The sequence below is a fragment of the Anabrus simplex genome, chromosome 1 (assembly GCF_040414725.1).
Source record: "Anabrus simplex isolate iqAnaSimp1 chromosome 1, ASM4041472v1, whole genome shotgun sequence".
Taxonomy (NCBI): domain Eukaryota; kingdom Metazoa; phylum Arthropoda; class Insecta; order Orthoptera; family Tettigoniidae; genus Anabrus; species Anabrus simplex.
This window is the reverse complement of record NC_090265.1, coordinates 498,842,383-498,867,492: the sequence shown is the minus strand read 5'-3', so window position 1 is coordinate 498,867,492 and position 25,110 is coordinate 498,842,383. Positions and strand designations below refer to the sequence as shown.

At 36.9% G+C, this 25,110-nt stretch overlaps 1 protein-coding gene across 1 annotated transcript in view; it reads right to left on the bottom strand.

The window, feature by feature from the left end:
- Window positions 1–25,110, bottom strand: part of LOC136867916 (centrosomal protein CCDC61) — a 125,384-nt gene that overhangs the window by 85,268 nt on the left and 15,006 nt on the right. The window contains exon 2 of the mRNA XM_067144739.2: window positions 22,718–22,800. Within this exon, the coding sequence (XP_067000840.2) occupies window positions 22,718–22,800 (83 nt within the window). The remainder of the gene's footprint in view (window positions 1–22,717; window positions 22,801–25,110) is intronic.

The following is a 25,110-nucleotide window of genomic DNA, read 5'->3' as shown; positions in this document are numbered from 1 at the left end:
TCAAACCCAGGGCCTCCAGGTAAGAGGCAGGCATGCTACCCCTACACCACGGGGGCCGGCAATAATAATAACAATAATAATAATAATAATAATAATAATAATAATAATAATAATAATAATAATAATAATAATAATAATAATAGTAATAATAATAATAATAATAATTTAGTGCTTTATTATTGTGTAATCCTTGTGTCGTAGGGAAAAATTTCTCTAGCAATTTAGTTCTAATTACATTTCTTTAACCTGTTAGAGTTAGGATATGCTTAGTGCAGTGTAGAATTGTAGTGTTATTTTATTAGATAGTGTCTTGCTTTATAGTTGTATATTCCTTGTGTATTCATTTTTGATATGTCAACATTTATGGCAGTTTTCATTTCTGTCTGTAATATGTTTGAAAAGTGGTGTGCAACTGGATCCACCTTAAAAGAAAAAAAATCATTATAAATAGAGCATCTTAACTGACAAAAACAAAAATCTTGAAGATATGTGTGTAGGACTTCAGAATTACCTTCAAATTTATTTTATTTTATTTTTATTTTTATTTGGCTAGTGGCTTTACGCCGCACCGACACAGATAGGTCTTATGGCGATGATGGGATAGGAAAGGCCTAGGAGTTGGAAGGAAGGGGCTGTGGCCTTAATTTAAGATACAGCCCCCCCCCCCCATTTGCCTGGTGTGAAAATGGGAAACCACGGAAAACCATCTTCAGGGCTGCCGACAGTGGGATTCAAACCCACTATCTCCCAGATACAAGCTCACAGCCGTGCACTTCTAACCGCATGGTCAACTCACCCGGTGGTATTATTATTATTATTATTATTATTATTATTATTATTATTATTATTATTATTATTATTATTATTATTATTGTTGTATCGGGAGGTACACATTTACGCCTCACATTTAAATCTTGCACCTTAAAGAACTCCTCTGCAGTAGAAGCCGTGAACTTGAAACTGGACCAACTTATAAGTTTCCTCTGAAGATGGCACCACTAAAATTTGTTATTGTGAATGTGAATTTCTACTTGTTTTTGTTTTCCATTCATCAAGAATTTTGAACATTCTCTCATAGATGTCACTACTAACAAACTTTGATCATGCATCCTGGTGCAAAGTGGAAGAACCTTTTCGAAGAAACTTTGTATTCATAAGTTTTATCTTTACTAAATTTAGTTCATTCATCTTTAGGTTGGCAATATTTATCTTTTCTTTCCGCCAGTTTTGAATTTAGCCAATTAAGAATTTCTGCAGTTAATTTTTAACCAATCCCGTGCTTCTTCTTCGATTTTGAGTGTAACTTTTTCATTCACCAATTATTATTCATGATTATTCATGAAAGGTCTCGAACCTTCCTCGAGGGTTTATAAACTGCGGATTTTCTTGTCTCTTGGCCATTTGATCAACATCTAACTAAGTGTGTGTCACGCAGGGGGCGGGAGGCGCCTCTTTCTTCACGCAGCAGTTCTACAGCAAGGTAATGGCCGTTTAACACTTTTATTTCTTGTTAGCTCTGCAGTTTAACCCGAGGGAAAGGTTTGGAACCTTAACTATGTAACAAACCTTCTAAAATGTAAAACTCATTTCAGCTCATTTAAAATTTTATAAATCTTTAACTGTAAACGGGGATAGAGAGTGATTTACCCTCTCGAGCTCCCCTTCATCTTAGTTTGAGGTACCACATTTGTTTCTACTATGTATTAAAGTTATCTCCATCTGAGCAACCTGAGTAGTTTGGGATTAGCCCCTGTTTCGTCGACCAAGTGCCCTATAGGTCTTTATGTTTTTTGTGCAACTCAATCTCCGTCTCCACTCCAGTTGTACTCGGGCCGTTTATTGAACCTGTTCTTTTTCACTAAGGCCCCGTAGGTTGGGTACTAGATACCCCTGTGTAATAAGATGGCTTTTGTAAATAGTGCCTTGTAAGGCCAGTGATTATTGGATTTTCATAATGTGTTGCCTGGAATAGGCTTGAGAACTGAGAGAGCTTGAGCTCTTTTTCAAGTGTTGTAAAATTGCCACTGGGAGGCCTGATATTGCAATTTTGGGAGCAAGTGCTCCAGGTATTAGGGGATTTCTGCCCTTTGTGTAAAATTGTAATCTTTTATCAAGTTGAGCTAGGAGCTCAAAATTGTAAAACTAGGGGCTTATAGCCCAAGTGTGTTAAAATTCTGAAATCTTGGATCTTTCGAAGTCTTGTGTCTAATTTGCTGGGTCAGTGTTATTTCACTAAGTTGTTTAAATTTTGTTATTTCAAGAAAATATAACCTTTGTTAAAATTTTAAATTAACTTTGACTTTGTAGTTAGACCCATTCATCCCGGCACCTTCTTTCACCTCTGCTGATCCACGGGTAACCCTGTAACAATTATTATTATTATTATTATTATTATTATTATTATTATTATTATTATTATTATTATTATTATTATCATCATCATCATCATCATCACAATCATCATGAAGGCTATGGATTAGGAAATGAAATATGATGCCCGCACAGGTTTACTGAATGTGAAAAGGAACAAGTTTAATACAATGAATCCACATGAACAAGTCAAGTGACCGGCACGAACTGAACTGAACTAAGGATGGCTGCTTGTAACCAAAGAGAAAACACCAAAGACTACTAGGTGGTGGCACTAGAGGGATGGCTTGATTTGAATCATATTAAATACCCCCCTTTCAAAGTGATGATCACCTAAATAGATCACTTCTTGAGACCAAGGCTGCTCAAGCACTTCCAGTGCTTGACTCTGGGCAATCCTTTTGTGAGCACATCCACTGCCATCTCTTCCGTCGCAAGATACTTCAGGTTGATTTCCTTTCTAGACAGAGGTTCCCTCACAAAATGATGATACACATGAATATGCCTGTGCATGGGTGGAATACAGGATTCTTGGCTAATTTCTGCTGGCAGTAGAACTCCTTGAACAGTTGTCACAGGTTTATTGCCTCCTTGGAGGCATCGCTGAGAATCCATATACTCAGACTCTGTAGACGAAAGCACACCTGTGCGCTGTTTTCGTGACTCCCTGGAAACAGGGCCTCCACTCATTGTGAAGGCGTACAGAGTGTAGGATCTCCTGTCGTCAATGCAGGCAGCCCAGTCAGCGTCAATATAACCAGCTAGACTGCCCTCTCACTGTGAAGGTGATGCTTAAGTCCAATGTTCCCTTGAGGTAAAATAATACACGTTTTTCAGCCTGCCAATTGCTGACACCAAATAGTTGTTGAAATGACTTAGAACACTAGTTGCGTGCGATATGTCGGATACGTCCCAACAGACAGGTATATGAGTGCTGTACGGCGGTTTCTCTCCATCCTCGATGGTCCAAGTGTCCTTCTTCGATAGCTTTGTCCCTGGATCAAGTGATGTGGTGACTGGGTGGCATGATGACATTCCGTCTGAAGCAATCAAGTATGTCCAAGATATATCCTTATGGACTCATGGTGATTGTCGAATCAGTATGAGTGAATTCAATTCCCAAACTGTATGATATGTCACCCAAATCAATAATCTCAAAAAACTTCTTCAGGAATCTGTAGACATAGCGCAATAACATTGTTGACATAGACAATAATCAGCAGGTCATTATGTAGACACTTGTGTCCCCAAAAGTTGACTTTACTCCAAACTTCTGTAACTCTTGATTAAAATGCTAGTACCAACAACATCCAGTCTGTTTCAATCCGTATAGCGCCATCATGACAAATAGAATACCTAGTGAGATTACTCACCAAGTGGAGCCTAGGCACCAGCTGTTTTAATGGAAGGTATACTAATATGCAAATAACCAAATACAACACCCAGTTGTTTAGACTTATGAATAACACTGTCAGAGAGTTGTAAATAACATTCTCAATCCTCATGAAGAAATATCTTTAGGCTTCAACAAGAGATCACACAAGATAAAATGGAACATTAAGAAAATACTTTTAAACAGAGCACATAAAACATATACCAGACTGCAAATAACACTGGTACTTTTCTAAAATAAGGTAAATGAAGTAAATCACTCACCAAAACTAGTTTGAGACTACTTTTGATAGCTTACGAGTAGACTTGGCAGATAGTCGAGCTTGAAGATCTCTGCGGATTTCTCTCGCTCTGAAGAAGAATCAGCACTTTAAATAGTGGTAGACAAGTTTAGAAAAAATGTCCAAATTGTGTTCAATAGAACAACTGATGGCACAACTGATGGCACAACTGAAATCGCCTCAATTGAGTCAAGATACTTGTAAAAAATTTTGCCCCACATCAACCTAGACGAGCTTAGTTTTTCATTAATTTTTCTTTCAGTCTGGAAAAGAACATCAAATGTACTTTTAGATGGACATGTTAGAAACCTTGTGCCACCGCCAGATCTGTAATCTTTAATTTCCATAAAAACTGAAAAACGACTTTCACTTTCATGATGGAGAGAATGGACGCACGATATACACTAGATATATTTTGAAGATTGCCTAACAACATACCCAGCCACATGCTAAATAAACACTTTTCTATCAAAGGATTGGGAACGGGGCTCAACTTCGGCACAGCATTCCCAATCTTCAATATTTAAACAGTCTTGAATATTTTTTTTCTTTCGTGGAATTTTCCACTGACTTTTTTTTGTCTCATTGCACACACTTTCACATTCTGGGCTAACATTCGCATTTGGTTTACGAAGGACGTCAGCACTAATTACCTTTTCTGCTCACAGTTTCCTCAAGGTGATAGTGCCAGCTTTACAGGGACATAGATTGTAGCAAATAAAATGAAGGAAATCTATCATGGATGGATGGTCATCTGAACTGAGTGAATGCATGATTCCAAATTGTTAACTTGTGAAATCCTTACATCAAATGTTCAAGGCATCCTGAGTGAGTTTTCCTGTCAATACATTTATCTCTTATGTACTTTGAAGTGTTACCATTAAGGATTTCTTGGTCCTGGATGAAGCAAACATAGATTTTAGATTTTGTAGATTTTATAGCTTGATGAAAAGTGAGGACAGTTCTGTGAGATGATGAGTTTTTATAGAGAGTAGTGGAAGGTATGAATGCATTCAGTGGATGAGAAACATTGTTCAAGTCATTTGTAAATGCTTCAGTGTCCTCACTGCCTATAAATCCTGTCGGTCCGATTTCTCTAAACAATTTTAGTTCTTTGGTGATACTACCACTCAATAGTTGGAATGCTAGCCTGGCATACATTCCTTGAGAGGAGGAAGGATCTAAATGAGCTCATGTCAGCTTGGGGCAAGCTATAAGCCCTGCATACCCAGAGAGATCTTCCTTAAATGATTCCCTATAAAAGTTAAAAATCATATTTTTTTGCTATTGTAAGATAGTCCTACTTTATCAGAGAAAAAGATTAATATACATTTCAATATATGCACAAAATCTAAAAAAGCCCAGATCTTCCATTTTACATCTGCTAGGTTTGTGACATGTGCTACGAGATTTTATATATTTGGCCTTCTTCAAGTAAATTTTAGATCATTAAAAATTGTATTAAATTTTATTGTCGAAAATTGTGGGACATCCTGTACACATGTGTTGATTATCCTGGGACTTGCACAAGATACAAGCTTTGAGATGTTTCCAAAGGACAAGATAACAAGCATCCAATTAAATATTGAAATTTGATTGGTTTAAATAAATCGAAAGGTAACTCCTGTGCAGTCATTGGTCATTAATTTTGCTGTGCCATTTCCGGTTGCACCATCCAGAGCGGACCTTCAGGAAGCACATCGCAGGGTATCTCAATTCTGTCTTCGGCATCATGTACAGCGGACGTGTTGTCCGGGAGTTCTGTGCTCCATGGGAGATCTGCCTTCTGTTGGGGTAAACAAATCTTAAATTTTCTAATGTAGAAAGATGAAGGTACTGCTTTTTTTTCTTTGCAAGCTGCTTTACGTTGCACTGACACAGATAGGTCTTATGGCGATGATGGGATAGGAAGGGGCTAGGAGTGGGAAGGAAGCGGCCGTGGCCTTAATTAAGGTACAGCCCCAGCATTTGCCTGGTGTGAAACCACGGAAAACCATCTTCAGGGCTGCCGGCAGTGGGGTTCGAACCCACTATCTCCCAAATACTGGGTACTGGCCGCACTTAATCGACTGCAGCTATCGAGCTTGGTGATACTGCTATTTGCAGATGATGTTGTGATCTGGGGGAAAGGACAGCAAAGAAGTGCAACAACAACTAGATGCACTGAATGAAAAAACTGAGAAGTATGGCATGAAAATCAGTACAGAGAAAAGCAAGACTATGGTGATGTCGAGAAGGGAAAGGCAAGGGCACTGTGAAAATTGGAAGTCAGAGTCTGAAAATTGTGGACAGCTTTAAATACCTAGGAAGTAAATTAATGCAAAATGCTAGGGTGGACTGGAGATTAGCAGGAGGGTACAGCAGGGTAATGCATTCTACCAAAGTGTAAGAAAACTTGTTTGTAGCAAAGAAGTACCAAGGAAAAGTAAAGAGATAATGTACAAAATGTACTATGTACCCATACTGACTTATGCAGCTGAGACTTGGACTTTGACTAGCAGGCAAAAGAGATTAGAATTCATGCCAGAGATATGAAATTCCTAAGAAGCATGATAGTAAAGACAAGGAAAAACAGAATGAGAAATAAAGACTTAAGTTGGGGTAGGAAAACTAAATGAGAGAGTTGAAAAGAAAGAACGGCATAAGAAGATGAAATTTAGACTGAGACAAGATCGTGGAAGAGGAATGGTGGAAGGAAAGAGGAAGATGAGGAAGTACCATTAAAACCCCAACCTGGCAGGAGCTGGATAAGGGGAAATGATGATGATGATGATGATGATGATGATGATGATGATGATGATGATGATCTTTATTTTATTTTATTTCACATCTTAATTTGTCATAGGAGTTTACCTGTCCATCTTTCTATGAGAATCAATTGTAATTTATGACGGTGTAAAGGCGTCTTACATCCATCTTCACGTTGGCTTGAGGCAAGCTTTTTCTACAGTTTTGTGACTTAAAATTAATTTTTCATTAAGCTTGACCTCAGTAATTCTAATTCATTTGAAAATTTTTTCCTATGACCTGTATTTTTATTTCTTTGGTAAGGGTGGTCGCTTCAAATGTTGAATTTTAATTTTTGCAACTTCATTTCATCAGGATTTATATTTCTTTTGGTGTTTATGCTACCAGTGGTGTTCTTTATTTCCTTTTCTTTAATGTTTTTATAATAAATACGTATTAACAATAAGTAGATATTAAATAAATTATTCTTTGGTCGAAATTTCAGCCACAAAAGTCCTCCAATCCATAACCTCCTAAGGTTCCTTCTGCTGTCCACATCCTGCCTGTAGTTGTCATGTTTCTTACCTTGCTTAATTTGATTTTATGATGTGGTTTTCTTACGATTCTAAATTTTAATTAATGTTCCAAATGTTTTTTCTTTTATAATTTTTTTTATTAAGGCCCCCAAGCACCACTGCACTGATAGCAGAGCATGGTTTTTATGAAGTGAAACTTCAAAAAGGGTAATTTAGTCTAATGTTAATTTCCTTTAAAAAAATGTATTTACCGTGTGTGCATTTCTAATCCTTGTTTATTTGTGTTTTTTCATGATGGTTGCTCATGTTCAACATTCATATCCCGAGGGAGTCACCTATTATCTCTGTATAAGGCATGTGAATGTGTTTGGCATTCTGTCTGTGATATGGAATCTGTGTTTTGCTGTTTTCAACCTGTAATTACCTGAAAATTGCAGGTAATGGTAAGTCACTGTCTATGACATTTTATTTCAGTTTGTTGCCAATTTATGTTAAAACACTTTCCCTGTGGTAAACTTTTGGCTAACTGAGCGAATATTTTAAAGCTATATTATCACTTTACGTTTGTCGTACTCTACTTCTTCTGTGATAAATTTCTATTGGTGTTACTAATTTGAAGTTTTCTTGATCCGTATGTGTAACGTCTGTGTAATCTCCTATTGCTTTATGCGACATTAGTGAACCATATTAAGTTCTGTACTTCCCCGTGTTACTTCATGCTTGTTATCTCTCTACCAGCTGATGTGCATATCTGTTCAATACAGTTGAGTGCTTGACCTACTAAGAGTTTGGAAATCGCTATTCCATCTTATAATTATCTTGTGTCGTATTCTTCTTGTTCTTCCTCCAGATTACTTGATTTGAAATTTGATTGTTATACCAGTTATCATATACATGTTAATAAGTCTTCAGCATTGAGTTTCACTGGATTTTGTTAATCTATTTTGGTAAATTTTGAGTAACAAATTGTAGGTTAAACTTCGTAAATCTTTCAACGATGTTTTCGAATGTTTATTCTGTTTTGTAAATCGGGTGTTTCGGTAAATTATTTTGCAAATTTCAAATTTTGTTTGTAGTTGCCTGCTGTGTAACTACATTTCATTTGGCATTATTGTTCATACCGGTATGTGATCATTTAAAATTTTCTAATATGTCACGTTTTGGCTCAGTGCTATGTCTAAATTTCTGGTCATCAACCTTGTAACATTACATGCGTTGTATTGTATTTCAGTCTTCTGCTGTACCTTGGTTCATATCTGAGTAAGTATGGGATTACTTAGGGCATTCCTAGTCAGTTGCTAAATTGTTAAACAAGATAGGAGATTATAGGGTCTTTTAATCTGTCCGAAAACTTTCCTAGATCATCTTTTAAGCTTTTCAATTGTACAATTTTCCATTTCTTTGTCGTTTATATTTTATTTTATCCTGTGTGTTCCTATATTCATTAGGAAGCATGTTTATAAGGGTGAAACGATGCTCACCATATTATTAGACCAGGTAATACTGAGGCCGTAATGGCAATTTTGATGGGTTATGGTTGTGCACCTGTGCTCATGACAGTATTTGAAGTCTGGTGTTCATCTAATATGAGACTCTTTTACAATCTTTTTCCTTGGTATTGGATGGTTAGACATAGGATGTTGTCCTTTTATTATTGTGAATTATTATGTGCTAAGAGGGTTTACTTCAAAATTTTGGTTTCCGTATCATTACCCTGAGCTGTTCATTCCATCATGTCGCAGGTCATTAAAATTTGTTCTTCATAGCTATTCAAAATTCTAAATTTTGGAGTAAATTTTTCAGGCATTATGGTCTTCAGTAAGAATATTTTCAATTAAATAATCCTTAATAACTCTGCCTTTGTTTTAATTTTCAGGGTTCTTATTTTCATCAGTTTCTGGATTGCCATGTCTTCTGAATTAATTTACTCAATTTGCTAGATTATGGGGTGCTGTAGGCTGAGTAAGGAATTCCTAAATTTGGTACCAAGCCTTGTCGTATCCGCCCATCAATATTTTTGTAAATATGTAAATATGGTGATGTCATTTGTATTTGTCCTGGGTGCCTTGGGAAGGCAAGTGAATTGAGACTCAGGATTTATGGTGCTGTGGATTTATCACCCTCCTAGGAGTACAGTACTGGTCCTAGGGTAGTCTCATGTAGTGAGATGAAGTCAAGTAGTATTGAAGGTTATGTTTTGCCTTTTTCTTTTGTTGGTACTTCTTGATTTGGGTCAGCTCACTGGAGTGTTTGTATGAATTTATTGTGTCCTTGTATTGTCGTTCATTGGAGGATAGATAGACATGGTGATTGTGGTGTGTCATGCTGTGATCTGATATTTCCTGGTATGAAGGTGTTATTTGAGCCTTTTATTTTCTGTACCAGTGAGTCGGATTTTAGTGTGTGCACTCTTGTATTATTTTTGATTTTATTTGGATATACCTCTTGACTGTTAATATAATGTGATCTTCTATTCAGTATTCAGACTTATGTTGTATTTTCTTGTTTGCTGTGATAACACGTGCTACGTAATGTGACTTTTATCATTACAGTATTAAATTGTTTATGTAATGTACATGATGACATGATGAAGTGGATAGTGACTCACTAAACCTCCATTCTGTGACTTGTCCTTCAAAGGGTCATGCAAGCAACATTGCAAGCTAATGTAATAAGGAGAGATGGAGACAACCTGGAGAAGTCTATCATAGAAGGCAAATACAGAAGGCAGAAGACCACGTGGAAGGACAGCAAGCAGGTGGCTAGATCAGGCTAGGAAGATAACTGGCCTTCCTCTTCAGAACGTCATGAAAAAGGCTGAATGAAGATCGAGTTGGATGGCAACACTTTGTGAAGCATGTAACTCTCGAAGAAAATGTACTGTAGGTTAACTTAAATTGTAATGTGGCTCAATGGGTAAACTCTTGAATTTCATTTCTTAATTTTGGTGTGTTTTCTTCTCTAAATTCAATGTTCCTCCCCAAAATATAAAGTTTTTTTATTGAGCATGGCTCAATTTTAAGTGGGCAAGGATGTGACGTGTGCTATGAGAGTTTATATATTTGGCCTTCTTGTAAATTTTAGACCATTGCAGTACTCCTCAGAAGGAAAAGGGCATAGTAGCTCTGTGGAGCTAGACATCAGTAAAATGTCTTCTTGGACATGTATTAAACTAGTTACTTCAAATTCTATAAATTTTAAGTTTTTAAGAAGAATACTGCAGTTATATTTCAGTAGAAAGAATTATCAAGCGACTTCTCTTCAAGTCTCATTATTCATAATGTTGCTTCTTCATCCTCCAGATTCTTCTGGGTGCTAGTTTAGCCTTCTGTGAAGATGTTCTTCTGCTGGTTGTGTGTTATCTTCCAGTTTTCTGCAGTTACTACGCCATCCTGGGCGATACATCACAGCCTCAGTTTCCAGTCAGTTCACTACATGGATGAGCTGGGCTGAAGGTTACCAGATTGCCATGGTGGGACTGTAGGTGGTGTTGGCATGCAGTCGCTGTCAACAACCCTACATTGGTGCCAGCAAAACCAGATCAAGATGGAATACTTCAATGTATAATGGATGTTCCAGTTGAAAACGGCATCAAGATGTCAGTGTTGTGTTGTGCTCCATCCTCCCCAAAAATTAAAGGTTTTTTTATTGAGCATGGCTCAATTTTAAGTGGGCAAGGATGTGACGTGTGCTACAAGAGTTTATATATTTGGTCTTTTTCACGTAAATTTTAGATCATTAAAAATTGTATTAAATTTTATCGTCGAAAATTGTGGCACAACCTATCCACACATGTCGATTTTTCTGGGACTTGGACAAGATTCAGTCTTTGAGATGTTTCTAAAGGACAAGAGAACAAGTGTCCAATTAAACATTTAAATCTGATTGGTTTAAATAAATCAAAAGGTAACTCCTGTGCGGTCATTGGTCATTAATTTTGCTGTGCCATTTCTGGTTGCACCATCCAGCGTGGGCTACCTTCGGGAAGCGCGTCGCAGGGTGTCTCAATTCTGTCTTCAGCATCATGTATAGCAGATGTGTTGTCCAGGAGTTCTGTTCTCCATGGGAGATCTGCCTTCTGTTGGGGTAAGCAACTCTTAAATTTCGTAATGTAACTTCATTTTATTTTATTTCACTTTTTAATTTGTCACAGGAGTTTACCCGTCCATCTTTCTATCAGAAATCAATTGTAATTTATGATTATGTAAAGATATCTTACATCCATCATCACGTTGGCTCAAGGCAAGCTTTTTCTAACAGTTTTGTAACTTAAATTAATTTTTCATTAAGCTTGAACTCAGTAATTCTGATTCATTTTAAAATGTTTTCCTATGACCTATATTTTTATTTCTTTGGTGTAAGGTCAGGGCCTCTCAAACGCCCAAAATCTCACACGTGCAAACTGGGGTGCAGAGGTTCTGTGCACCATGCACTGGTCCCACTCGGCTCAGCACTTCGTCTTTGGGGGTCTTGGCTAAGCTCGGCTCAACTTGGCTCAGATTTGGAGAGCTACAGAGCAAGTGAAGAAGAGGGAGACATATGGAGCAAGCAAGACAGGCGTAGGGAAGGAGAGAGACAGCGCTATTGCTCCAAATCGAGGAGTGGGGGTCTGCACTCTGGTCAACCAAGCGAAGTCATCTTTTGCACCATGCGCCCCGCAATGCACTGGTGTATGCACCTTGAGAGATGGTTGCTTCAAATGTTCAACTTTTAATTTTCTTTGATGCGACTTTATTTCATCAGGGTTTATATTTCTTTTGGTGTTTATGCTACCAGTAGTGTTCACTTTTTCTCTTTTCTTTAATGCTTTTATAATAAATACGTATTAACTATAAGTAGGTATTAACTAAATTATTCTTTGGTCGAAGTTTCAGCCACAAAAGTCCTTTGATCCATAACTTCCTCAGGTTCCTTCTGCTGTCCATGTCCTGCCTGTAGTTGTCATGTTTCTTAACTTGTTTAATTTTGATTTTATGATATGGTTTTTTTATTCTAAATTTTATTTAATGTTCCAAATGTTTTTTTCTTTTATAACTGTTTTATTAAGGCCCCCCAAAACTGCTACAGGATTCAGAATATAACATTCTGCTTGAATTTTCTTCCCACGAATTCCTAAATATTTCCAGGCTTTCGTATTTGACTGACTATCATCACACATGAAACCTACCAATCTCGCCCCAGCCTTTTCTAGCTCATTATAACCTGAAGTAGAATTTTAGCAAGGATATCTCATGGAGTAGCATTTTTGATTGCATAAATGGTGATAGGTTGCACCCAGTTCTACAAAAGAGGTACAAACATAAAAACTAATGCATGATTCACCATCTGAATCTTTGACAATATGGCATTAGTTCACCTAAATCAACAATGCCATCTACTTTCTGCTTTTGACCAGCAATTGCTTATCTTTCCATGGCATAACTCTCACCCACTTCACAAACATTATTTTCTTTCAGAGCTGTAAAAAACTGTCTACCATAAAGATTCCTTCTGTAACCCGATTTACAACCAGGAACGTCACAGTACGACATTTTTTCTAAATAATAGAAAACTAGTTGATTGCACACACAGAGCACTGCACAGATACTAAACCAGACTTTTGTAAAATATTAAAACAAACAAATTCCCTCAATAGGCATTAAAATTATCACCATGAATTCACGCACGCTATTACCTTTGTCGACAACTTGGTGCACAAGTTGTTGCAGCTGGTGCATTGCGACAGCAGTGCCACACTCCGGCAAGGCCACCAACGGCAGTGTTGAAACAGCGGAGTGATCATACTAGGTATTCTATTCGTAATGGCACTATCTTCATGCGGCTTACTCTGTTTCCTTCCAATACCTCGGATAACATCTTCTTGGTCTTGTCAATTACATCTTCAGTGCCGTAGTTCCTCTCTCTCTCTTAGTTTAACCTCATTGAACATAACTACCCCATACCATTTATTCTCATCCATTTCATTCTCAAAATAATCGGAAAGAGCATATATACAATGAGGGTTACGTCATAGGGACATTTAAGTCCTGTGCAGAGTTTCCTCAAATGGATTTGTGAGGGTAGAGATAACAGATTATGCTGCAGACAGTACCTATATCCTTTTGGTGATTTTATTCTAAATAATAAACTCTCTAAAAGAAAATCACTACTGTACCTCACACCATTTGGAGATTTTACTTGGCATTTCTTTAACATAGTGTCTATAATAATTTTCTGCTTCTTACTATGAAATTTACAATCTTCAAATGAAATTATGTGTTCTAAATCTGCCCCTGTAGGAAATTAATTCTAGCTTTGACTGAGGAAAAACTACATTTAGCTTGCATTAAATTACGAGTTGCGTTCTTTAGTCACCTTTGGAGAGACAATACTGTCTTCTTGGCATTGGTAAGAGGACTAGACTGGCTCTGAATCTGACTACAACTAGGCTGACCTTGAACTTGAACTTCACTGCTTTCTGTTACTGTCAATGATTCATTCACATCATGATCCTTGTTCCTTATTTTCTTGATCCTGTCTTCATTTCCTTTCGTACTGGGTACCTTTCACAATTTTACCTCAATAGACAGGTATTTTCGTAAATTTGGGAAAATACGAAACACCGCTCCTGGTTTTAATTTCCACCTCATATGAGGAAGTTCAACATTTTCAGTATTCACAAGGAAACACTCTGCCTTTATAATTAAATCTGACAAAAGATGTAGGTCACATATTCTGCTTTTGGCCAGCAATTGCTTATCTTTCCGCAGGATAACTCTCACCCACTTCGCAAACAGATTATTTTCTTTCAGAGCTGTAAAAAAAATTGTCTACCATAACGCTTCCTTCCATAACCCAATTTACAACCAGGAACACAGTACAACATTTTCTTGAAATAATAGAAAACTAGTTGATTGCATGCACAAAGCACTGCACAGATACTAACACAGACTTTTGAAAAATATTAATTAAACAAATTCTCTCAATAGGCATTAAAATTATCACCATAGCTTCACACACGCTATTACCTTCATCGACAACTTGGTGCACAAGTTGTTGCAGCTGGCGCATTGCGACAGCAGCGCCACACTCCAGCGAGGCCACCAATGACAGTGTTAAAACAACGGACTGATCACAGTAGGTATTCTAATCATCATGGCCCTATCTTTTTTTTAAATAATAACAAAGTTTTATTATGATCCACCTATTCAATACATTATAATGTTGTCACATTAAAAATCTCTTCATTAGTTAAAAAGTTATATGTGGGACATGTTTCGCTCCCTTACAGAGCATCATCAGCCAAATCTGAATCTCAAAGAATGGTTATGTTCATAAATAATGACTTAAGAACTATTAGACCATTTTTCACAAACTTAAAACTTACTCTACTAGAATATCATAAAATACAGAATCTTTGGAGACATGCCTTAATAGGAAAGATACATTAAAATTGTGGAAGAATGAGTTGTTCTAATATATTTAAAACAAGTAGCATGTCTAAACTGGTCTTGAAAACCAAGAATAACGGCCGAGAGGATTCGTCGTGCTGACCACATGACACCTCGTAATCTGTAGGCCTTCGGGCTGAGCAGCGGTCGCTTGGTAGGCCAAGGCCCTTCAAGGGCTGTAGTGCCATGGGGTTTGGTTTGGTTTAGCATGTCTAAAATCTTAGAAAGATGTGAAAATCAATCTTAAGAGCTAAATTTGAAGATTTTCTTGGTAATGAGATCTGGTAAAAAAGTTTTCTTATCCCGTGAAGATAAGAGTCTATAATGATTCAAAGATCTCATCAATTTGATAATTGAACTTGTGACAGGATGAATGTTGGTCTTCAAGAAATTTAAATGTTTGTTGTCATTTGACCTCGGCGAATGCTGTTGAATAAATATGCTCTTGTTGACGTCAGTGACCATACATTGAAATAATGGATTTAATAAAGGCATGATTGAAAGGGACATAAATAGATGATCGTATTTAAAAGTTGTTGGGTAGTTTATCTTGTTGTATGTTTGTAACATGAATAGGAATCTTGTAAGTAATTGGAAGTTGTGTTGCTAGTTATGAGTGTGCTTCTAGAAACTTCACTTACCCCTCCAATTGCTGCTTGTCAGTTTGCTGTTATCCAAGGTTGTGTGGTGACTGCCTGTTGTTGTGTGTCTATTCCTTGTGTTGTAAGAGTGAGGTGGTGGGAGTTGAGGGGAGGGAGTAGGGATAGGAGGAGAAATGTTTGTGGGTGTAGTTTTGGAAGGGGAATGTCTAGTAGGGGCACAGGGAGGGGTTGTGTTCTTTAAATGTTCCATGATTATTAGTTGTTTTGGGAATGAAAACTTTGGCAAAGCTACTTTTTTCTAGATTAAGCGTTTTTAATAGTTCAGCTAATTGTTCGTGTAAAGGATTTCTTATTTCAATTTCGTCATTTAAATTTTTTTCTTTGTTGAAATACTGGTCTAAATGGATATAAATATTTTCTAATTCTGTCATTAATTTTCCCTTTTCTATCTTCCTTATAATATTTAGGTCTTTCTCTATAGTTGTAAATTGGTCGCCTGACTCTCTCATGTGAGCACTTATCACAGAATGTTTGTTGTGCTTTGTAACATTAACATACTCTAAGTATCTTGTGAGAAAGCTATGGCCAGTTTGGCTAACATATGAACATTTACACTCTACACACGTTAATCTATAGATGCCAGAACTTAGATAAAGGTTATTGTTAGAATTTACACTATTGTGGTTGAAAAAATGTTTCTGTTTGTATTTTGTGTCTTGAATGCTATATTAACATCTTGTTTCTTGATAGGATTAGTTAGGTATTTAAAAATGGCTGGATTGGTGAATGTAAATGTTGCGAATTTAAACTGCTTAGTTTTTTCGGGAGTAAGATTAGTTACTAACTTTTGTTTTAATTTATTGATCATATTTATTTTGTATCCATTAATTGAGGCCAGATCTTTTATAAATTTGAGCTCCTTTTTTAAGTTACTATCTGAAAGGGGGATTTTGAAAGCTCTATAAATCAAAATGAAAAAAGCCGCCTGTTTATGTGATTTTGGGTGAAGTGAATCATTTTTATCGTTAGAGGAGCGTATGATGGTTTTCTAATTATTTGAAATTCGAACCTATTTCATATCCGTGTTACATTAATATCCAGGAAGTTTATTGAGTTGTTGGTTTCGTCTTCTTTCGTAAATTTTATATTTGGGTCAATATTATTTAAGAAATTTAGGATTTTTTCACTTTTTTTTTTTTTTGGCTATCTATTATGACAAAGGTGTTGTCTACATACCTGATCCAAAGACAAAGTCCATTTATGTTTGTATTTATTTTGTTTTCCTCCAAATGATCCATATATATGTCTGCCAGTATGCCCGAGGTGGGGACTACCATTGCCAAGCATGTTTGATGGTAAATCTTCTTATTAAATGTGAAATAATTATTGTTTAATACAAATTTCAGTAGGTTAACAATTTCAGCTATTTCACATTTAATTAATTTACTGTGTGTAAGGAGATTGTGTTTGATGATATTGATAGTTTCTTTAACCGGTATATCTGGATACATGCTGGTTATGTCAAATAATGAAAGCATTTTATGTTGTGGTTGTAAATTGAATTTTCTTAGTTTATTACAAAATTCTATTGAATTTTTGATTGTCGATTTGTTATTAAACTTGTAATGTCTTTTGAGGAAAGAGTGTATAAATTTGGATGTTTTATACGTGGAACTATTTCTACTGTTAATTATAGGACGTATGGGTACGTTGGGTTTATGTAATTTGGGTAATGCCCCAGCCATTGGTTACTTTGGATTGATACTTATCACTTTTTGGTGTTCTTATTCATTAAATAAAAAAGTAGATTTCTTAAGGATAATTTTTAGATTCCATTGAATCTTGGTTTACTACAGTGTAGGTTTTGTCTGAAAAGAATTCTGTTTTTTCAATATAGTCATTTTTATTTAAAAGGACTGTGGTTTCACCTTTGTCTGCTTTGGTAACAACTACATTATTTTTGCTCAGCTTTGTTTTTAGTGTCATTATTTGTTTTATGAGAGTGGGATTAGAACTTTCATTTATTTCCCTTACAAAAGTTGGGAGCTTCTTTTTAACTTCAAACCTGATGTCATTTTGTAAATCTGGTGTTAATTTATTCAAGTTAGATTCAACTTCTGCTACTACATTGATTACGTCTTCTACTTTTTGTGAGTTAGGCCAATTAAATTTTGAACTTATATCAAATAGGTCCATTTCGTTATCAGTGAAGTTTCTGTTTGATAGACTGATAGTGGTGGGAATGTTTTTTAGGTCAGAATTAGAATTATTTGCCCTATTATTAGATTTGTTAGGATTTGGTTTGTTTTCTTTTAAGAGTATAAGTTTGTTATCTAGGGTTTTTTGTTTCTTGTCTAAAACGTCTACACGTTTCTCTGTTATATGATTTTGGATAGATTTCCATTCTAAGGGAGATAATTGTTGTTTAATTTCCAAGTGTGTTTGATACAATTGCAAGTTCAAAAATGATTTCTTCCTATAGAGTGATTTAATTTCACTTTTCAGCCAGATCTCATTTATTTTGGTTTTGAGTATTAGCTGCCTTTGAATTACATATGTTTTTTCTTTGCATAGAGTTTAAAAACCTAGGTACTAAGTTAAATTTCAAACATTCTTTCAAGAACAAAATATCTTTGGATATCTTACTGATTTTGATTTTGAGATTCAGATATCTATTCCTTTTGTTTGTATTAGCCTGGTTGCAATGGCCCTATCATCATGCGGCATACTCTGTTTTCCTCCAGTAGCTCGGATAACATCTTCTTGTTCTTGTCAATTACATCTTCAGTGCCATACTTCCTTTCAATGATGAACTTCAAAACTGTTTTAATGTATTCCAGTACTTCCATCCAAATCTCTTTGTCAACAATGTCATTAAGGAAGGCAGTGGAGGTGTCAAATTGTCACACATGCATCCCATGCTGTGCTGTGAGAGTCATACCAAGGCAAATAGATCTGGGTCATGCCACGGGAGCATAGATCTCACTGTAATACAACCCAAGATGTTGAGAGAATCCCATCACGACACCCGTAGCTTTCCATTTAGATACAGAACCATCAGCACCATACTTGTTTCTCAATACTATCCGACTCCCGACAGTTGAATAATTCTTCACACACTCCACCAAGTCCCAGATATCAATCATTCTTCAGTATTAAGGAAAACATGTCAGCTATCACCTGCATCCACTTTTCTTCAATAGGACCAGAGATTGTGGACTTAATAGGAACTTCTGCTGTGCATGCGACATATGGATGATTTCTGATTTCCTCTTCAGTAACCCGGCGCTTCCTTGGTCTATATGGTTTTCCCATGAAAGCCTTCTTAGGCCTACCCAGCCTGTGCTTCATCGACATTGTAACTTCAAATGGAATTGGATCCACTTCGAAGACCAAGAAATCCGGTTCTTCTGAATCTGTCAAATTTGGTTGTAGTGTATATCATCTAGCTGAACTTGAACATTAATCAATTCATTCCTATTCATCACTTGTAAAATGTTTCCATTGTTGACACATGCCCCTCTGCTAACTCCTCAACACTCAGATCATCCATAGTCTCGATGATATTAGTCCTCTGTTCTGGGTGGAAATCTTCATAATGACGACCATCTATTTTTGAAAGCTCTTTCAGGAACTGGATGTTGCATGAAATCTCCATTTGACATTCCTCAGGGATCCAAATTATGAAGGCCTCGGAATCCACAGCAAAACCCAGGAACATGCCCTTTCACACACGTGGCTCACACTTGCCTGAGCTCTTGGTTTCATTTAAACAGTAGACCAATGAACCTAATTCTTGAAAGTTCCCATCAGCGCTTCAAAGGGGGTATTTCCATCCAATGCAGGAGCTGGGCAGCAATTCCTGATGTGATCTGCAGTTGACACTATTTTTGCCCAGAACAAAGGTGGAAGGCCAGACTGGATCAGTAAACACCAAGCTATTTCAATAAGGAGCAGATTTTCTCCTCGGCTACTCAATTTTGCTCAGGGTTGTTCAATTGACATTTAATGCTGGAGCTCTTCATTAAGTGGTCAAACTGCCTGATGACGTACTACGCTCCATTGTCAAATTTCAGGAACTTTATCTTCTTGTCGAACTGCATCTCCATCATTATTTTGAAGGCCCGGAATTCATCAAGTACTCTGTTCTTCTTTCACAGAAAATGAACTTCACTCCAACTTGTAGAGTCGTTGATGAATGTAACTAAGTATCTGGCATGACCATTTGATTTGACCTTCATGGGCCCACACACATCCATGTGTGTGAGTTCACAAGGAGCATATTTCCTTTGAGACAATTTTAGAAATGACTGACATGTCATTTTCTCCTCAACACAAATCTCACATTCGATGACTGAGTTAATATCACTAATTTCAAGTCCTTGCACTGTGTAGTTTCTTGCGGCTTCTCGAAGATCGTTGATGTTCAGATGTCCCAACTTCTTCTGCCAGTCCATTAAAGATTTCTTGTGTTCATAGATTGTGAGAGCAGCTTTTTCTGGCTCAATCATGCATGAATCACACACAAAGTATAGTCTGCCTACCCAATCTGCATGCAAAATTACACTGTTGTCCCTTTTGTTAATAACTTCAGACTTGTGTTCATCAAATGTCACGCGATAACCCCTGTCAACAATCCTCCTGACCGACAGAAAGATTGATTCGTAAATCCGGTGTGTGCAGAACTTCAATCGAGTCAACTGTTTTATCACATTCGTTCACTTGTGTCAGCAACTGTGCAATACCTTTGGCACTGATTTTTGTGGAAGTGGAGTTCGCCAGGTTCAGCATTTCACAAATGTTCAATTCAATGCACTTACAACTGTCATTGTCCTTCGCTATAAGTGTGGAACACCCGTGGGGTGTAGTGTGCTTTGTATGCGGAATAAGAGAGTAAGTACTTAAACCTTTTTGTAAATAACAAATTTATTTATTTATTTATTTATTAATTCATTTATTTATTTATTTATTTATTTATTTACTTCATTCCTGCAGGCTTTCTCCTTATAGTAAATCACATTGCTGCACAGATAAAGCAGAGACATTGCCAGCACATTGGATATTTGGACTGAAAATCCACTTGTCCGATGGACCCATTACTTCAGACAACTCACCTTACTGAGCTGTATGTATCTGAAGCACAATGTAGATTAATACCTATTTACTTACAAATATACTGTGTGTCCACAATTTAAGTTACGGTATTCAGCACTGTAATAATCACAGGAGTCTGAAATTTTATAGATATACTAACTAAGCAATGCGCTTGCAAATTATGCCACAAAAATTATTAGTTCCAAGTTTTGCTACCAGGCGAAAATATGGCATTCTATGCTGTCAGAACGTGCAATATTCCATACCTCTGACATCAAAATTTTCTTCCGGTAGAATTGTGTTGTGTCACTGCCTTGGTTGTTGCTTGGTGACACTTGTTGATTCCTATTCTGAAGTGAATCTTCTTTGTAACGTAAGAAAGTTGAACTTTTCCGCGTGAAACGTAGTGCTTATTGGGAAGAGAGACCGTGTACTACTAGTGAAGTTGTTTTATCAGAATAGCAGCAATAGTAGCGTTGCATTGTGGGCATATCGCCAACAGAAACAGCAGAGAAGAGGTCCCATGACAAGTAATAGGCTGAAGAAAATTACTAAGGAATTCGAGGAAACAGGTGAATTAGGTGTCGCACCAGAGAGAGGACGGCGGCCCATCCCCACGGATGTTATTGATGAAGTTGCTGTAGCTGTAGCAGACCATGCAGCACAACCTCCCAATTCTGTAACCAGTGCTCGAGCTGTGTCATGTGAATTTTCACCACCCCGGTCAAAAGTTCACATGATTTTGCGGTGCATTTTACACAGATAATCCTACAAACTTAATACTGTTCACAAATTCAAACCCCAAGATGTTGCACAACGCCGTGACTTTGCCCTTCGGTTTCTGGTGCACATGGAAGTGGACAACATGTGGCCGGAAAATATTCTGTGGACTGATGAGGCACATTTTACTCTGGAGGGTGCAGTGAATGCACAAAACTGTCACATATGGGGTTCGATTCCTCCAAACGTTGTGCACGACATTTAGCTCCTTCATTCTCAGTCCATTTTTCTTTGAGGAGATGGCCCCTTGTGGGCCTTTTAGGTGTAAAGTGACATCTGCACATTATAGGTATCTCCTTGTGCATCACGTGATTCCAGCTTTGCAGGAACGCATCTGTGACCACACCGTTATTTTCATGCAAGATGGGGCAACACCACATATCGCTTGTCAGTGAAAGAATTGCTTCAAGAAACCTTCAGAAATGACCGCATTATCTCTAGGCATTTTCCAGATGCATGGCCTTCGAGGTCCCCTGACCTAAATCCATGTGACTTCTGGTTGTGGGCATATCTGAAAGATTGTCTATCAGGGACATGTCCGGTCTCTGCCTGATCTAAAGGCTAGCATACGATGACATGTCGCTCTGATTCCACCCGATATGCTGCAGGCAACTGCTGACCATGCTGTGTTATGGATGAAGCATGTTGTTGAGTTTGGAGTGTTTGTAAACATAAATGCTAATAAACCTCCTGTAACCATTATTATCATGTGTTTGATCTTTCCTGTCTTTTTTCTGTGACCCCTACCATTGCTTGGAGTGCCATATTTTTGTCTGGTGGCAAAACTTGGGGAACTAATAATTTTTGTGTACGGCTCCATGGCTAAATGGTTAGCATGCTGGCCTTTGGTCACAGGGGTCCCGGGTTCGATTCCTGGCAGGGTCGAGAATTTTAACCTTAATTGGTTAATTTTGCTGACACGGGGGCTGGGTGTATGTGTCATATTCATCATCATTTCATCCTCATCATGGCGCACATGTCGCCTACGGGCGTCAAATCAAAAGACCTGCATCTGGCGAGCCGAATTTGTCCTCGGACACTCCCGGCACTAAAAGCCATACGCCATTTCAATAATTTTTGTGGTATAATTCGCGAGCGCATTGCTTAGTTAGTATATCTATGAAATTTTAGACTCCTACGATCATTACAGCCCATACTGTACCGCACTGAATACCATAACTTAAATTGTGGACACCCGATACTATAGAACAGTTGATCACTTTTACCTAGTATGGATAGAAGGTAATCAAACTTTGTTTCCTTTTCTAATTTTATTATAACCTGTTGATATTGCCTTTTATATAATTGTTGTCATTTGTAGTATTTTTGATTCTACCTTCTCTTACAATTTATTTTTTAAATAACAGACATCTTATTTTAGTCATTAAATATTGATAAACTACTCAACTTCACCTCCAATCTAGGATCTATACATAAGTAAGTGCATACTAATGTTGTAAAAAATGATCCCTGAATTTTACAGAAGGTAAAGCAAAATAACAAACCTTCAGTAATCCAGATTTCAGCATTGTTGTAAATATATCAAACTGCTTGAAATTTCCAGTTTTGTGTGTTATATTTTCAATATCTGAAATAATACATAAGAAAATCAGAATAATTGCAAAGAAAGCTCAAGTATCTAAAAACAGGGAGAATATAATGTATAGAAGTTGTAACCATTCAGAGCTAAAACATGAACACTTATTATATAATTTTTACACATCTCATTTGACATGACTATATGTCCTCATATTCTGGGACAGTCCCAAATTTCATTATATTGACCTGTTGAGATAATTTTTTTTCCTTTTATATTTGTGCTGAGTTCCTAATACACCACCTGTATTCATCTTTACCTTTTTATCCTTTTGTCTCTCCCCTTTTCCTATCTTTATACAGCTTCTAACACTTTCCACATCAAGACTGAAGATTTGCCCATCATTCTGATGAAGTTGCAAAGCATAAATGAGCTTGTTAGGACCTAAGAAGAAATGGATGTAAATTTTTCTTAAAATGTTTTCAAAAACCAGATGAAAATTTGTCAAATATCTCCATTTTATACAGTATTACAATCTTTTCTAATTTTAGGAACTCCTTCAATCTTATTTACCTTTAATGTTATTCCATTCAGTCTCCCCTCTGACAGCATGGAACATACAGCTTAGCTGAACAGCTAGCCTCCTTGCTCCCAAATCTTTGCAGCCAAGTTTGTAAAATTTTTATAACACTACTCTTTTCTCTGAAATCACACAGAACAAATTGTGCTGCTTTCCTTTGCATCTTCTCTGGCTCTCGAATCAAATAATCATGGTGAGGGTCCCATACACTGGAATCATATGAAAATTGGGGTCTTACCAGTGGCTTACACAATCTCTCCTTTACATTCTTATTACAACCCCTAAAAACCCTCATAACATAAGAAGAGATATGTAATTTTTACAGTATTTACAATCTCATTGACAATGAAGATCTTTCCTTACTTACAGTACTTTCAGGTACTGATACTTACAGTGATCACCATGAGGTACTTTCACCCCATCAATGCAGTAATTAAAACTGAAAGGACTTTTCCACCCGTTGAAGCTTACAACCTGACTTTTTACCCTGTTTTCCATCATACTATTTTCTGCTGTCCATCTCACAACATTGGCGAGATCTTATTGTAGTTACTGACAATCCTGTGACTTATTTATTCCTCTATACAGTGTAACACATCAGCCAGATCCATGCTGTATGGATAGTATGCCTGTTTCTCACCCAGAGACCCCAGCTTCGACTCCTGGCCAGGTCAGGAAATTTTACCTGGACCTGGGGGGTGGAGGGGTTTGAGGTCCTCAGCCTATGTCATTACAACTGAGGAGTTATTTAATTGTGAGATGGTGACTCCAGTCTAGAAAACCATAAATAATGACAGAGAGGATTCATCCTATTGACCATGCGTCACCTCATAATCTGCAGGCCTTTGTGCTGAACAGCAGTCTCTTGGAAGGCAAAGCCCCAACAGGCTGTTGCACCCAATAATTCACGCTTTTGTCTAATCAATAGCCTTCATTTTTGTCAGAAGTCTCCTATGATCTACACTATCAAAATCAATCAATCAATCAATCAATCAATCAATCAATCAATCAATCAATCAATCACTACCGATCTTCATTTAGGGCAGTTGTCCAGGTGGCAGATTCCCTATCTGTTGTTCTCCTAGCCTTTTCTTAAATGACTGCAAAGAAATTGTAAATTTATTGAACATCTCCCTTGGTAAGTTATTCCAATCCCTAACTCCCCTTCCTATAAACGAATATTTGCCCCGATTTGTCCTCTTTAATTCCAACTTTATCTTCATATTGTGATCTTTCCTACTTTTAAAGACAGCACTCAAACTTATTCGTCTACTGATGTCCTCCCATGCCATCTCTCCACTGACAGCTCAGAACATACCACATACAAGTCATTAATCTCATTTTTGGTCCGTATTGACAATAGTGATTACATACAATTTACAAAATATACATTTCATGTTAACCTACTCAATACTATGTGGTTAAATATTTATAAATGATAGAAAGGTTGTGAACATGTTTCGCCCTTCTTAATGGGCATCAGCAGCACAATCATGATATCGAAAATAACTTTTAACATCACAACATCTCATTCCAATTTTATATGACCAATAATTGTAAACGTTCTTAGTTGTAATTAATTGTTTTAAGGTTATCCATTGTGCTGATAATGCCCATTAAGAAGGGCGAAACATGTTCACAACCTTTCTATCATTCATAAATATTTAACCACAAAATGTTGTATTGTAAGTATTGACTAGGTTAACATTAAATGTATATTTTGTAAATTGTATGTAAACATACCACTTAGTCGAGCAGCTCGTCTCCTTTCTCCCAAGTCT